The 16,780-nt window shown below is 38.7% G+C and overlaps 1 protein-coding gene across 1 annotated transcript in view; it reads left to right on the top strand.

Annotated features, from left to right (window-relative positions):
* The window catches only part of Ccny (cyclin Y), a 229,068-nt gene that overhangs the window by 164,762 nt on the left and 47,526 nt on the right, over nt 1-16,780 (top strand). The window contains exon 3 of the mRNA XM_047520181.1: nt 5,156-5,190. Coding sequence (XP_047376137.1) covers nt 5,156-5,190 — 35 coding nt within the window. The remainder of the gene's footprint in view (nt 1-5,155; nt 5,191-16,780) is intronic.

Below are 16,780 nucleotides of genomic sequence, written 5' to 3'. Positions count from 1 at the left end.
GTTTATATGTCAGAAATCTCTAAAATAATATCTAATAATCAGCTACAATTCAGTCTTGTTCTCCTTCAATTTTATTGACAGTAAAGAATTGGAATCTACTTGATCTGTGAAAGTTACAGGAGCTACTTACTTTTGCAGTTTCTGTAGTACCAAAAAAAAAAGTTACTAGATGTAACAAACAACTTTAAATTTTTCCTACTACTCTTTTCATTTAGTTGCACTTGGCATAACCTGATACACTCAGGAGCTCTGGGAAAATAAATATGATTCATTTTAGAAGCTATCCCTCAGTCCTCTGCCCCCATTGAGTCTGCATACTTCTCTGTTGCAGTAGTGGTGTGCATCGAATTGCTTGACTTTTTCCCTTACACCTTTATGTTATGTGGGGGAAGTATTATAATACATGATACAAAGAATTAGTACATTTATGTTTTAAAGAAATAATATATAAGCAGTGAAAGTGCTAACACACTAATAGAAGAATGGGCATATTTCTTGGTGTGTTTACATATGATTGCATCCATTTACACTAGTGCATATAATACATCTGATAAGTATACATCGGGAAAAGACTTGAAAGATACATACCAAAATTTGACTAGTGAACCTCTGGATTGTTGGATTAATTTTTTTTTCTTTATGTATCTGTGTATTTTCCAAGTTTTTATTTCATTTGTAGTTGTATTTTCTTCCTTTTACTGCTCAGTATGTTCCAAATTTTCTATATAAGCATGCATTTCTTTTATAATCAAATAGTTTTAAAAGAATCTCACTTAATTGAAGTTTTTATGCTTCTGAAGAAATCCCTTGTTTCTATGGGAAACAGAAAATATCCTAAGGTTGATTGGCAGCTTAGACAGACACTTGTTCTGTGAGTAGCTTCTCCTATGTCCAGCATCTGCCTCCAGTTCCCTTCCCTGGAGTTTTTTCCTGTTTGTGACTGGATCTGCCCTAGACATTAAATTTTTTCCTTTTGTTTTCCTTGTCTCATCTGCCCTACTATTTAGATTTCCATTTGAATGCACAGAATGTCCTGTTCTTCAGTGCTGAGTTTAGAAATAAACATGTCCTTTTGGCAGTCCTGAGATCACTTCCTGAATTGAAGGAGGTATGCCTCATGGGAATGACCTCACCAGGATGCCTTGCTCAGGGAAGTGTGGGGTGCTGTCCTCCCATAGTGCACTTTGTGTCCTGCTCATTGTGTTCATGACCTCCCTGTCAGGTTATGAGCTCAGGGAGGCAGGAACTTTGGTATCTAAACTAGGGCTCATTTGTTGTGTTTTGAATTAAGTGAACAAATCCACTGCAATATTGAAACCTGCAGGAATTGTGTGGTAATCTCAAACTTATTGTGAGAAAAATTTTATTGATCTGTCATCCACAGGAAAAAAAAGGGGAGTAAGAACCTTTCTTTTGAACCAGCTTTTTGTAATCTACGTTAGCTATGCTATTTCAGCACCCAGTTTCACATCTCCAAATTAAATGCCATAATTCTTTACATCAGATTTGAAGCCTCTGGCTTGTGTGACTTCCAGTTCTTCACATCCAGAGTAATTCATAAGCTAAGTAATTTTTCTTTGTAGCATAGCTTAGCTCTGTTTATATTGGATCCTAAGTATCATTCTGTTTTTAAAGAAGAACTAATTTCATGCAGATGGGGACCTCCACCATCACTGATGCTTCTAAAAGAAGAGTAGTGCAGAGGATAGAGCCCCAGGAGGAGTCTAGCAAACCCTCCTTGTTTCTCTCCTACCCCGTCTAGTCACTCCTTGTCTGAACCTGTGTGGGTGGCTTCCTCATCTCTAAGAGAAAGATGTTGGATTAGGTAGTATATTAGGACCTCTTTGTGGCTGACACTTGCCACTGGAAGGTCTGTTTTAGAAAAGGAAGATAGGAAACCAAAGCAATTTTTAAAGTCCTATCCGTAAAAGAGGTTAGCTGAAATTGCATTTAGAATGTTAACAGATCCTTATTAATAATTTAGAACTAGATTTTTCCAAAAATTTGTATTTTTAAGACTAAAGAAATTTTACTGCTGTGATATTGTGGCAAGGTAGTGTTTCCTAGCAACTTAAGTGAAATTTTGTTTGTCCCCCCCAAACACTTCTACTTACTTCTAGCTTTCTATTTTATCTGGAGAAAACTAATGCCATTGGTAGTGTTTTGTACTAGTGCAATGTACTAGTAGCCATTAAAAGTGACTTTTAAAGCCAGTAGTACATTTTTTGTTTAAATTATTATGTACTATTGCTATAGTCAATTAAAATCCTCTTAACAAACTATTATAGATTGGATCAAAGGGTATCACAGTCTTCTCCCAAGAAAAATAAGATTTAATGAGCCACATCAATTTATTGCTTGTTTTTTTCTAACAAAGCAAAATATGACTTATTAGTGCACTCAACTATGTGGGAACTTTGAAAACTCCAGAGATTTTGATGAATATGTTTTTAGAAACCAAAAATACTGAGGTCTTAAAAATGATTAAAGCCAAACTCCTAATAATGAGAGAGAATTAGCTCAGCTACAGTAATCTTATCCTGAAGTGTTTTATGATGTTCTGATGCAGGTAGTAAGTCAGAGAAATGGGCCACCTAGTCAGAACATGGATAGTAGGAATTATTCTTCTCTTTGTAGAGACTGGTGGTTCATTTGAGGCTTGGAAGATTCTAAAAGGAAACCAACCAATCAAAGGATGCATGTATAGAAAGATCTCTCAGACTCTGCAGACTTGCAAAGGCCCTCTAGGAGGGACTACAAAGTAACAGAGGAAAGTACAGACCTGATTTGTTCTGTGAGCCCTAGGTTTCAGATCAGATTCAGCAAGCCTAATTGCTTTGAGGTAAATAGGATAGCATGTAGAAATTCATATGGTTGAAAGCAGTCAGTGCCTAAAAGATTCTGTAACAGATTTGGATACCTTAACCTTAAGTGTTTTTATAATAGTCTTTGTGTACTTCGGTTTTTTTACCATTCTAACTGGAACCAATTCATGGAAATGGTCTGATTCATCCCTGAGATTGATCCTTGTAGGTAATGTACCAAGGATAGCATACACTTTTATAATATTTCTATTTGTCTACTATGGTTTTATTTTAGTGTGTTGTAAAGCTTTTTAGGTATAACTTTCTGTCTGAACTGTTTCAGTCTGGACTATTTTCCATCCCTTTCACTGGTGCTTGAATAATGTTTAATCTTCTCAAATAGTACCCTTATAAGAAACTCTAGTATTTCTTAAAGGAAATTGTTCCTTGAGGCATTGTTTGCTGGAGGGCAGGAAATAGTGTAGAAGGTTGAGGTGACCTAAAGGTGGGTCCTGTAATTGGAAGACATAAAGTCTGTTGCTGGGATCCTCTGAGAAAGGCTAGATGTCATCTACAAAATTTTCTGGAAACTCTTCCAGATTTGTGGCCCATGTGGAGTGTTTCCATAACCCTTTAGTAAATGGGAAATCACCACAGCAATGTCATTATACCTGTATTTCTGGCTACATGCCTAGTAGGATAGTAATGAATTAGTTTAAGGAAAACACGTGCACATACATTCACACACGTGTACCTGCGTACCCAGCTCTTAATAGCCACACCTCATTTTTCTTTTGTTAGGGTTCATGTGTGGGTGTTTACATGGAGTTAGGTAGAAAGTAGTCATGCAACATTAAGAGACACATTCCTCTATCACTGTGGTCTGTGTGTGTTCGTCTGACCTTAGATGTGGCCTATGCACCTAGCACTCTGGTGCTTATCTTCCTATCCTGTGACAGGAGTAAGCTAATCGACTGATCACCTGCAGATAATCCTTCTGACACCTAGGTGTAGACACCTTCTATCCCTTAGTCTCTCTCTTTAATGAAACCAACTGTATCCTCAGACCAGCTTTGGCTTTTGTATCTCAGATATCTTTGAGATAGGAAGGCAATGGCAGTCATGCCAGAGAGTATGGGATTTTTTTCCCCCCAGTTCTGAAACATGCCTAGGTAAGTGCTCTAACACTGAGTTTACATCCTCAGCTCCTGAGGGTTCCTAAGGAAAAGACAGGTGTTTTCCTTGTGAATCTGAGAATTGCATATGAAGGATTGGAAAACAATTTCTAGGCCCCTCTGACAGATTAGCCAGAGAACTTCTGAAAACTAAAGGTTATCTGCTTTTGGGATATGGACTGCAGATACAAAGATACAAAGAAGCAAAATAAGCCTTCCTCAGATGATAAGCTGGATTTGCACCCTATGATTTTAGATACACTGAGGTAGCCACCTAAAATGTCATCCCCCTTGCAGGAAGCCTGTTCTTTATATCCTCTCAGTGAACTACTCATAAAGTGGACTAGTGTGTATCCCAAAAACTTCCTTGAAGAAAGAAAATGCAAAAGTTCAATGACATTAGCTTTACTATAATCTCTTTTGAATTCCTGGGAGAACCCTTCTGCATCCTTGGGTTTGAAGGCCTGTTTAACAAACACTGAGGCTTTGGGGTGCTGGCAGCTGAGCCACTTAGTATAAGCCAGGCTGTGCAGACAGCAGGGTGAGAAGCAATCTTGTTAGACAGAGCAGTGTTTATTACTGTTGAGTTTTTTCATCTGCCTCCCTGGGAAGAGGGGGTGCTGCAAGATGCTCCAGGAGACCTGCTCGATGAAAGCCCAACCCTGTTATCAGCACACATCATGGAGAGAAGTCAGTTTCCATGATAAAGAACACTTCTGTGATATACATCAGCTGTCATGTACATTAATGCTGTTATGGATATTGTTGTTATTTTTAGTCTACTAATATAATATGGATCTTTATGAGTCCAATGGTTAGAAATAAGTAGTCCTGTTATTTGTTAATCATCTTAAACTATTGGGTGCATATAAGTTTTATGCGATTTACTAATTAATAAATATTTTATTTATTGAATGGAAATCATTTACCCTTTATTTGATTTTATAATTGGTTATTTTGTTAGGGTGCTGTTTAATTGAATTTATATTTCTTCTGTTAGCCAAGTTCAGGTCTGCATTCATGCAGGTCTCTTATTCTTATATTTGTTGAGTAAGCAACTGGGTATATTGGTTGGTGGAAGAATGGGTCCACAACATAGTGGCCCAGTCCTCAGCAACCTGCCAGACCTTGGCACACAGGCATGTAACATTTCTGTTGCATCTTTTGTTTTCACAGTGAGAGAAAAACGCAAGAGTCTCTTCATTAACCATGTAAGTGAAGCTGTCTTCCTGTGTTTTTCATGACTATATGGTATAAAGAGTTTAAATAACTGTATCTTTGATGGGTAAAACGCTTCTTGTATTGTGTTCCTACTTAGAAATATGTGGAAAATGTTACAGTGCTCAGTTTGGTGTGTAATTATACGAACTTTACTTGGCATTTATACACTGTCCCAAATGTTTTTCCAGAGTCCCTAAACTATGTTACTAATGGAAAGAGATGGGTGAATGATGCCATAGCAAACACCACACAGGTTCAAGTGAAAGGACTTCTTTTTAATTTCTAATTCTTAATTTCCTTTACATTCCCAAATTGCTGTTTCTCTGTAGCTCAATTCCAATTAAATGAACACATAATTGTTTTCCATAAGCTATCTGCCTGCTCTGCACAATCACTATCACATTTTTTGGGAGTTCAAAGAAAGGAGAAACTTAACATTTTAATTTTAGAAGTTTTTCAAAAATTTACCTCCCATCCCTTGGTCATTCTAAGCAGTACACCCCTCCCTTGGTGGCCAGGTGGAAGGTGTTCCATTGAGATACTTTGTCACTGCCTTGAGCAGCAGGTGCAACTGACTGTCTCTAGCCCCCAACCCCCACCCCATGCCTCATGGCAAGCTCTGTTACCAGGAAAGTTATAGCCACTCCTCCTCTCCTTCTTAGTAAGTGCCTCTTCCTTTAGTAAAGAAAACTATCACGAGGTATGGAATGATGAAATAGGTAAATTATCAAAATAAGTATGCCATCAGTCCTCGTAATGAAAATAAGAGTGATGTATTTGACCTCACAGAGATCTTTCCTAGGATTCTTAGAATGTCTGCCTTTAAGTATTTGCAGATCTTGAAATACTTGACAATAAAGCTGTGTATTCATAAGACTTAGAGCCATAATATTGTATATCTTGCCCCTTGAAAATCTGGACAAAATGCAGTGAAAAAGATATTCATAGGCTGGGCTCATGTCCCCAGAGGTATCACACAGGGACCTTAGGAGATACATAGTTTTATAGGGATCAGAGGGCCTATAGCTTTTATCAGATTCTTAAAGCAGTTCATAACCTCTTTGCCTGCCCCCTCAAATTTTGAAGCATCAATATAAAGCGTCTGGGAAGTCATAATATGTCACAAAGAAAAGATAATGAAATTGCCATGCCTTTTCTTTCGAAAGCAGGGTATACATGAATATAGAAATGTGAGTGATTGAAACTAATCCTCCAAATTCTTGCTTCCAGTTTTTTACCTGCTGGGTGCACTTGACTTCTTTCCCCTCCATTAGCATGTTTGCCAAGGAGTTTACAGGGGAAGGAAGAGCAGAAAAAGCAGCCGGGCCATCTTTGCAGTTCACTGCAGCTCCATTAAGGGTGTAGTGAGGAAAGAGGAGAACAAGAGTTTGTTCATGCCTCTCTGCTGTGATTGTGGCTAATGAGACAGAGGTATGCTCATATAGTTCTGACTTGCACATTTATTTCATATGCTCTCTCACTTAACCTCACACTTTATGTGCTGCACAGTCCTGGCGCCTGCCACACACTGAGTCAATTTCCACGAACCAGGATATGGCTTAGGGTGGGGTGGGCTATGCATTCTAACTCGAGGTATCCTCTGCAACTCAGCCCACTCTTCAAACTCTGTAAAACCTCTCATCTAGTAATACAAAGAGTGAAATCACACAGGTGCCGAGATCTCTCACATGAACTTGTTCCTGTATAGAAGAAAGCGCTGTGCTGAGTGTCTTATGTAACATATGACCCTGGAACAGCGTGACCCTCCAATCCATGAACAGACCTAGCTGCAAATGAGTGCATCTACCCTGTCACTGCTGGGAAAAGCCACTGGAGTGTGCTATTCCAACCCATTGAAATACAGTTTGAGTGAAATTACCTGCAGATTCAATTAGTCTAATAAACTGTGCTTTTCAGGCTTTGTGACTTGGGTCTAATAAGTTAGAACAGTAGGGGAAAGATAAGGGATAGCAGTAATTAGTACTTTACTGATTGGGTGCCATGATCTGTTCTGATTTGGTTTAATGCACTCACTCATTTAGTTAGCATAGTTAACCAGGCTAGGTTTGTGTATGTATCCTTCCCATTTTACTGAGCTACAAAGAGAAGTTAGCCAGACAAACAGTGGAACCAGTATTGGGACTTAGCACTTATCCTGTATGTTTCTCAGATAGTAAGACCAATTCCCATTGGGACAGGGATTAATTTGCTTATCTGAAATTAGATGTAATGTTCATAATTAAATTTTTATAGCACAATCTGTAGGATTCATTTCTGAATACAGATCCTAAGTAAAATTTATAATTTTAATTTGTTGTTGAACTCTGGAATAACATATTCTTTGTTTTTAACCATATTTTATTTTCTTTAATGTGAGGGATTTTGTTTGATTTCTCCTTCACATTTCTGAAGAAACTTCGATTTTACTTGCTTTATTTTGAGGGATATTCTTTAGTTTCATCTTTAAGTTTCTGAAGAGCCTACTTAGTACCTGTTGCTTAGGTAATCTATAAGAAGCTATTGTTGAAGAAAAGTGAAAGAAAAATGGATATATATATAAGCCAAGTAAGAGAAGTGGGGTGCTTCTGCTCTACCCCTAGGATAAATGGTAACTACAAGGGAAATAACCTCCTCCAGATGGAGAAAAATCAAGTTTTTCTGACTCTCAGCAAACAACACATATTAGCAAGTAAAAAGAGTAAACTTTGACCCAGAACCTTCTTGGGAGTGGGCGGGGACTAGAGGATAGAACCCCCCAGGCAGGCTGGTTAAGAGGGTAGGCCTTTAACTGACTCAGAAAAAAAGAGAGACTTTAAGGGATCAAGTAAAAGGTGGCAGCTTCTGAAAGAACTTATTACAGGTTTTAAAGCTTGAAACCATTTGAGAATAAACTGCTCTGGGAGTTTTGACAGCAAGTTAAATCAGGGTGAATTATAAAGATTAATAGAATAATCAGCACCTATGTTTTAGATGTAATTAGAATGAACAGTTATAGGAAAATTTAATACATTGTGAGAAGCATTTTTTTTAAAAGACTTTGTATAACAGACTTTATTTAAAGTTTGTGCTTTAATTTTGCTGACATTTTGGTTTTGCTCTTTTTTTTAAGGGTTAGTTATCTTAATAAGTCTTAAAATGTGAAAATCTCTGGTTATAAGTTGTGGGTGACTTTGTAAGTAGCTGTAGTCTGAAATCATTCCCGAAACTTAGGGGGAAACTCATGCCTTTTTCCTTAGCCTAGTTTTTCTATTACATTTTCCTGCCACATGGGACAGCGTACCTAAAGTCAAATGATCAAAGACGTTTAAGGAAAAAAAAAAAGGATATTCAAATAAAATGAACCAGGAGTTCAATGGCTAACTTCCCTTATGTCTCCTTTGCTTTGCTGTAGATGCATTTTGAAATGAGAAAGCCCAGTTGGGTGTGCTACTTAGTGTCACCCATACTTATGCAAAAACTTCAAAACTTATGTCTCAGCATTGAGACAGGTGACTGTTCTAGAAACTTGGTGAGGAAATAAAGCAATTCATTATGCAAGAGTCACATTTTTAGTTGGACATGGAGTCCAAGGAACTTTTCTTAGACTCTAATTCTGCCTCCTGATAACTGGGTGACCTTGGAAATGTCTTCAAGTTTCTGTTCTCTTTCAGTTGGGTCACAATTCTTTGGCCTGCTTGACTCAGATGAAGGGGAGGGTAATTTGTAAACTGATTTTAGCACCATATAAATATGTTGATGTTATTATCCATTGGAGATTAGGTAAATTTATTTTAATTTTCCATGATCACTTTCAAAACCAATGAAGTCTTTCTTGTATTTTGAGTATAGTTGTAGGCCCTGCACATATACTTACTAAGACCAGGACTCCCAAGAGAAGTATATTCTGTTCAATTTCTTTTGGGAATACTGACTTAGTTTTTGCACCTCTTAAATAGTTCAATTCTGAAGTTCTGCCTTTCAGTTTTAGTGATATTAGAAATCCTTATAAAATACTGTCTATTCTGGTTATACTCTTCATTTGTAAGTTAATAGAAGTTAAGGAATGAAGTGAGAAATGGAGATGGAGCAAGTGAGCTGTCTGTCTATTGAACACTGGGGATTAAATATCCCCAGTGCTCAGAGGGACATTACCACTGAGTTAAATCCCCAGCCCTTTTTATTTTTTTATTTTGAGATAGGGTCTTGCTAAATTGCTGAGGCTGACCTTGAACCTGCTATCTTCCTGTCTCAGCCTCCCAAGTCACTGGGATTACAGGCATGTGCCATTGCATCTGACCAGAAACTGCCATTTAAAAAATTTTGAACCTTGTTTTTGTCTCTGGAAGATGTGCCCTTTTTGTTGGCAGGGGGCAGGAGGCACAGAAGGATACTAGGAATTGAAGCCAGGGGTGCTCTATCACTTAGCTTCATCCCCAGCCCTTTTTATTTTGAGACAGTGTCTCACTAAATTGCTGAGGCTGGCCTTAAACTTGTGATTCTTCTGCTTCAGCCTCCTAAATAGCTGTTTACAGGCGTGCACCATCAGAGTTACGCTCTTAATAGAATGAAAGTCTATTAAGCAGTTAACTATGCTACCTCAATATACTTGGAGGATGTGAAAAAAGACTAAGATTTTAATTTCATTAAAATTTTTAAAATCCATTAAGATAAGGAAATTCAACTTTTATTTTGAAATAATTTCAAATCAATAGAAAAATTGCATTAATAATGTTGAGTACAAAATTTTCACATGTTGCTACAGGAACCTTAGATACTCTGAGTCTCAGACAGGTCACACTGCTTCAGGTATTGAAAGGGGATAGATGTTTTGTTCTTTTTTTCTTTTATTTCTCCTCCTTTCACATATTTTCTAAAAATGAAAATGCTATACACATGAAAGTGCTGGGGCAGATGAGAAGTTCATGTAGGATGTCAGTCCCTTGAGTGTATTGGTTATGTCTGTAGAAGATTCTTTTTTCTTTCCTTTTTTATTTTCTTCTCTGCGATAGAACCCTGGGCCTCACACCTGCCAGGCAAAACACTCTACCATTGGGCTACATCTTCTGTCCTTTTTGTATTGTTTTTGAGACATTCTAAGTTGCTCATGCTGTTCTTGAACTTGCTGTTCTCCTTCCTCTGTCTCCCCAGTGGCTGGGATTCCAGACTCATGCCATCCCGCCCTGCTGGAGCTGTCCAACTTTTACCATAGTTTGTGGCCTTGGGTTCCATGGCTGACATTTTCTGAGGGTGGAGGGGAGCCCAGCTATTCCTCAAGCTAGCTGGACAGGCACTCAAGGCCTTGCGTGGTGCTTCACTATGCCATGCTGTGCCATTTTTTTCTTCACTCTTCTCTTAACCTTAATTTTCAGCTTTGTCAGCTTGCTCAGGGACTAAAGGAATAGAGAGGAAAGGAAAAAAAGTGAAGTCTGAGAAGGTACAAACTTTCTATTTGAAGTGGGGACTTAGTCAGAAAAGCCCTTTAAGAAGCAGTCTTTCCCTGAGCCTTGGAACAGAGTGCCCACCCCCAGCATCTGTGTTATAGTCTGTGCTTCGACTTTTTTTTTTTTTATTTATTTATTTATTTATTTATTTATTTTTACGTTTACATAGGGTAATGATGTTTATTATATTTTTCCCCTCCCCCCCACCCCTCCCACCCCTCCCACCCCTCCCACCCCTCTTTTCCCTCTACACAGTCCTTCTTTCCTTCATTCTTACTGCTCTCCTTAGCCTAACTCTAACCTAACCCTAAACCTAATGCTAGCCCGTCCCACCCCCCATTATATGTCCTCATCCGCTTATCAGCGAGATCATTCGTCCTTTAGTTTTTTGAGATTGGCTTATCTCACTTAGCATGATATTCTCCAATTTCGACCATTTGCCTACAAATGCCATAATTTTATCATTCTTCATTGCGGAGTAATATTCCATTGTATAAATATGCCACAGTTTCTTTATCCATTCATCAACCGAAGGACATCTAGGTTGGTTCCACAATCTGGCTATGGTGAATTGAGCAGCAATGAACATTGATGTGGCTGTATCTCTGTAGTATGCTGCTTTTAAGTCCTTTGGGTATAGGCCAAGGAGTGGGATAGCTGGGTCAAATGGTGTTTCCATTCCAAGCTTTCTGAGGAATCTCCACACTGCTTTCCAGAGTGGTTGCACTAATTTGCAACCCCACCAGCAATGTATGAGTGTTCCTTTTTCACCACATCCTCGCCAACACCTATTGTTGCTTGTATTCTTGATAATCGCCATTCTAATTGGGGTGAGATGAAATCTTAGGGTGGTTTTGATTTGCATTTCCCTTATTACTAGGGATGTTGAACATTTTTTCATATATCTGGTGATTACTTGTACATCTTCTTCTGTGAAGTGTCTGTTCATTTCCTTAGCCCATTTGTTGATTGGATTATTTGTATTCTTCGTGTAGAGTTTTTTGAGTTCTTTATAGATTCTGGAAATTAGCGCTCTATCTGAGGTATGGTTGGCAAAGATATTCTCCCACTCTGTAGGCTCTCTCTTCACATTTCTGATAGTTTCCTTTGCTGAGAGAAAGCTTTTTAGTTTGAATCTATCCCAGTTGTTTATTCTTGCTTTTATTTCTTGTGCTATGGGAGTCCTGTTAAGGAAATCTGATCCTGAGCCAACAAGTTGAAGATTTGGACCTACTTTTTCTTCTATAAGATGCAGGGTCTCTGGTCTGATTCCGAGGTCCTTGATCCATTTTGAGTTGAGTTTTGTGTAGGGTGAGAGATAGGGGTTTAGTTTCATTCTATTGCATATAGTTTTCCAGTTTTCCCAGCACCATTTGTTGAAGAGGCTATCTTTTCTCCATTGCATATTGTTGGAACCTTTGTCTAGTATGAGAAAATTGTATTTATTTGGGTTTGTGTCCATGTCCTCTATTCTGTACCATTGATCTACCTGTCTATTTTGGTACCAATACCATGCGGTTTTTGTTACTATTGCTTTGTAGTAGAGTTGAAGATCTGGTATTGCAATACCCCCTGCTTCGCTCTTGCTACTGAGGATTGCTTTAGCTATTCTAGGTTTTTTATTCTTCCAGATGAATTTCATAATTGCTTGCTCTATTTCTGCGAGGTACATCATTGGGATTTTAATTGGAATTGCATTGAATCTGTATAGAACTTTAGGTAGTATAGCCATTTTGACGATATTAATTCTGCCTATCCAGGAACATGGGAGATCTTTCCATCTTCTAAGGTTTTCTTGAATTTCTTTCTTTAGTGTTCTGTAGTTCTCATTGTAGAGGTCTTTCACCTCTTTTGTGAGATTGATTCCCAAGTATTTTATTTTCTTCGATGCTATTGTGAATGGGGTAGTTTTCCTAATTTCTCTTTCTGAAGATTCATCACTTATGTATAAAAATGCATTGGATTTATGAGCATTGATCTTGTAACCTGCTACTTTACTGAATTCACTTATGAGTTCTAAAAGTTTTCTGGTGGAATTTCCAGGTTCCTCTAAATATATAATCATGTCATCAGCGAACAGGGATAGTTTGAGTTCTTCTTTTCCTATTCGTATCCCTTTAATTTCTTTGGTTTGTCTGATTGCTCTGGCTAGAGTCTCAAGGACGATGTTGAATAGAAGCGGTGAAAGAGGGCATCCCTGCCTTGTTCCAGTTTTTAGGGGGAACGCTTTCAGTTTTTCACCATTTAGAATGATATTAGCCATGGGCTTAGCGTAGATGGCCTTTATAATGTTTAGGAATGTTCCCATTACCCCAATTTTTTCTAGTGTTTTGAGCATGAAGGGATGCTGTATTTTATCAAATGCTTTTTCTGCATCTATTGAAATAATCATGTGATTCTTAACTTTAAGTCTGTTGATATGGTGAATGACATTTATTGATTTCCGAATGTTGAACCAACCTTGCATCCCTGGGATAAAACCCACTTGATCGTGGTGCACTATCTTTTTAATATATATTTGTATGCGATTTGCTAAAATTTTGTTGAGAATTTTTGCATCGATGTTCATTAAGGATATTGGTCTGAAATTTTCTTTCCTTGATGTGTCTCTGTCTGGTTTAGGTATCAGGGTGATATTGGCTTCATAGAACGAGTTTGGTAGGGTTCCCTCCTCTTCTATTTCATGGAATAGTTTGAGGAGTATTGGAATGAGCTCTTCTTTAAAGGTTTTGTAGAACTCGGCTGAGAACCCATCTGGTCCTGGACTTTTCTTTGTTGGTAGGCTTTTGATGACCTCTTCTATCTCATTGCTTGAAATTGGTTTATTTAAGTTGTGTATGTCCTCCTCGTTCAGTTTAGGTAGTTCATATGTCTCTAGAAATTTGTTGATGTCTTCAAGGTTTTCTGTTTTGTTGGAGTATAGATTTTCGAAATAGCTTCTAATTATGTTTTGTATTTCACTCGTGTCTGTTGTGATGTTTCCTTGTTCATTCTGAATTTTAGTAATTTGAGTTTTCTCCCTCTTTCTCTTTGTTAGTGTGGCTAAGGGTTTATCAATTTTATTTATTTTTCAAAGAACCAACTATTTATTTTATTAATTTTTCCGATTGTTTCTTTTGTTTCGATTTCGTTGATTTCGGCTCTGATTTTAACTATTTCCTGTCTTCTACTACTTTTGGTATTGGTCTGCTCTTCTTTTTCTAGTGCTTTGAGCTGTAGTGTTAACTCGTTTATTTGTTGATTTCTACTTCTTTTTTTGAATGCACCCCATGAAATAAATCTTCCTCTAAGTACTGCTTTCATAGTGTCCCAGAGGTTTTGATATGATGTGTCTTTGTTCTCGTTTACTTCTAAGAATTTTTTTATTTCCCTCCTGATGTCTTCTGTTATCCATTCATCATATAATAGTGTATTATTTAGTCTCCAGGTATTGGAGAAGTTTCTGTTTTTTATTCTGTCATTTATTTCTAATTTCAATCCATTATGATCTGATAGAGTACAAGGTAGTATCTCTATCTTCTTGTATTTACTAACAGTAGCTTTGTGGCATAAAATATGGTCTATTTTAGAGAAGGATCCATGTGCTGCTGAGAAGAAAGTGTATTCATTCTGTGTTGGATGGTATATTCTATATATGTCCGTTAAGTCTAAATTGCTGATTGTGTTGTTGAGATCTATAGTTTCTTTATTCAATTTTTGTTTGGACGATCTATCCAGTGGTGAGAGAGGTGTGTTAAAATCGCCTAGTATTATTGTGTTGTGGTCTATTTGGTTTCTGGAATTGAGAAGGATTTGTTTGACGTACGTGGATGAGCCAATGTTCGGGGCATAGATATTTATGATTGTTATGTCTTGCTGATTTATGCTTCCCTTAAGCAGCATGTAATGTCCTTCTTTATCCCTTCTGACTCGTTTTGGTTTGAAGTCCACATTATCTGAGATGAGGATGGATACTCCAGCTTTTTTGCTGTGTCCGTGTGCATGGTATGTTTTTCCCCATCCTTTCACCTTTAGTCTATGGGTGTCTCTTTCTATGAGATGAGTCTCTTGCAGGCAGCATATTGTTGGATTTTTCTTTTTAATCCAATCTGCCAGTCTGTGTCTTTTGATTGATGAATTCAGGCCATTAACATTCAGGGTTATTATTGTGATATGATTTGTATTCCCAGTCAATTGACTCATATTTGTTTTTGACATGATTTGGTTTCTCCTTTATTTGGCTATTCCTTTAGGCTAGTGCCTCCTGTTGCTGATTTGCATCGTTGTTTTTCATCTCTTCCTCATGGAATATTTTGCTGAGAATGTTCTGTAATGCTGGCTTTCTTTTTGTAAATTCCTTTAGCTTTTGTTTATCATGGAAGGATCTTATTTCATCGTCAAATTTGAAGGTAAGTTTTGCTGGGTATAAGATTCTTGGTTGGCATCCATTTTCTTTCAGGGCTTGGTATATGTTGTTCCAGGCCCTTCTAGCTTTTAGGGTCTGGATTGAAAAATCTGCTGATATTCTTATTGGTTTCCCTCTGAATGTAATTTGATTCTTTTCTCTCGCGGCCTTTAAAATTCTGTCTTTATTTTGTATGTTAGGTATTTTCATAATAATGTGCCTTGGTGTGGGTCTGTTGTAATTTTGTATGTTTGGAGTTCTATACGCCTCTTGTACTTGGTTTTCCATTTTGTTCTTCAGATTTGGGAAATTTTCTGTTATTATTTCATTGAATAGATTGTTCATTCCTTTGGTTTGTTTCTCTAAGCCTTCCTCAATCCCAATAATTCTCAAATTTGGCCTTTTCATGATATCCCATAGTTCTTGGAGATTCTGTTCATGATTTCTTACCATCTTCTCTGTTTGTTCCACTTTGTTTTCAAGGTTAAATATTTTGTCTTCAATGTCTGAGGTTCTGTCTTCCAGGTGTTCTATCCTATTGGTTATGCTTTCTATGGAGTTTTTAACTTGGTTTATTGTTTCCTTCATTTCAAGGATTTCAGTTTGGTTTTTTTTCAGTATCTCTAACTCTTTATTGAAATGATCTCTTGCTTCCCGTATTTGGTCTTTTAACTGTTGATTGGTGCGATCATTTAATGCCTGCATTTGCTCTTTCATCTCCTCCTTCAATGCCTGCATTTGCTCTTTCATCTCCTCATCAGCTTCCCTGATCGTTTTAATTACGTACATTCTGAACTCCCTTTCTGACATTTCTTCTGCTGTGCTGTCATTGGGTTTTATTGATGTAGTATCTAGGTTTGTTTGGGACATTTTCTTCCCTTGTTTTCTCATAATGGTCAGTTGTCAGTGGGACCCTGAGATATTGCAGTTTTCCACTATTGGCTTATAGTGTCCCAGTAGATTTCCAGTGTATCACCTCCCAGCCTTCAGTAGCCTGATGTCTTGGAGAAATCTGATAAAGCAGCTCATTCGAAGAATACTGCCCCTAGCCCCCTACTGGTTCCACGTTTTGGAACTGGCTCTGTGCGGAAATGCTCTCACTGTGGGCCTGCACCGTGCAGCTGGCCGTGTGGGAAGAGCCCACTGCCGGAGTGTGGAAGACTACCTTGGGAAGACTCAAGCTGCCCTGCCCGGCTCTGCTAAGCCACCTCTATCTGGGCCTGCCACCCGGGCTGAGCTTTACCCAGTGGGCAGACTCACCCGTGGCTCCACTTCAGTCCGAGTCTCTCAATGCCTCCCCTTCTTAACTCCTGGGTTGTGGAGCGACCGGGGGTGCAGTCTCCCTCTAGGCCGCCATCTTGGATCGCCCCGTGAAGAGAGCCCGCAGCCGGAGTGGGCAGAGCCGCCTGAAGAGGTCTCCGGCTGCCCTGCCCTTATCCCTGAGGCTGATTGCAGATCAAGGCTCTCCGCTGGTTCTTTGCAGGAGTACACTGCACTGCAGCGGCTCCGGGACTCGGAGCCTGCTCTGTTCAGACAGGCTCTCACTAGCGGGCCAGTTCCGTTCCGAGAACCTGGAGAAGCTGGCTGAGTGGGCGGGGCCCACCGCCGGAGTGCGCAGGACTGCCTGTGGATGACTCTAGCTGCCCTGCCCGGCTCCGATAAGCCACCTCTATCTGGGCCTGCCACCCGGGCCGAGCTTTACCCAGTGGGCAGACTCACCCGTGGCTCCACTTCAGTCCGAGTCTCTCAATGCCTCCCCTTCTTAACTCCTGGGTT

The sequence above is a fragment of the Sciurus carolinensis genome, chromosome 12 (genome assembly GCF_902686445.1).
Source record: "Sciurus carolinensis chromosome 12, mSciCar1.2, whole genome shotgun sequence".
Lineage (NCBI taxonomy): Eukaryota > Metazoa > Chordata > Mammalia > Rodentia > Sciuridae > Sciurus > Sciurus carolinensis.
The sequence above is the reverse complement of the archived record's forward strand: the minus strand, read 5'-3'. Positions and strand labels throughout refer to the sequence as shown.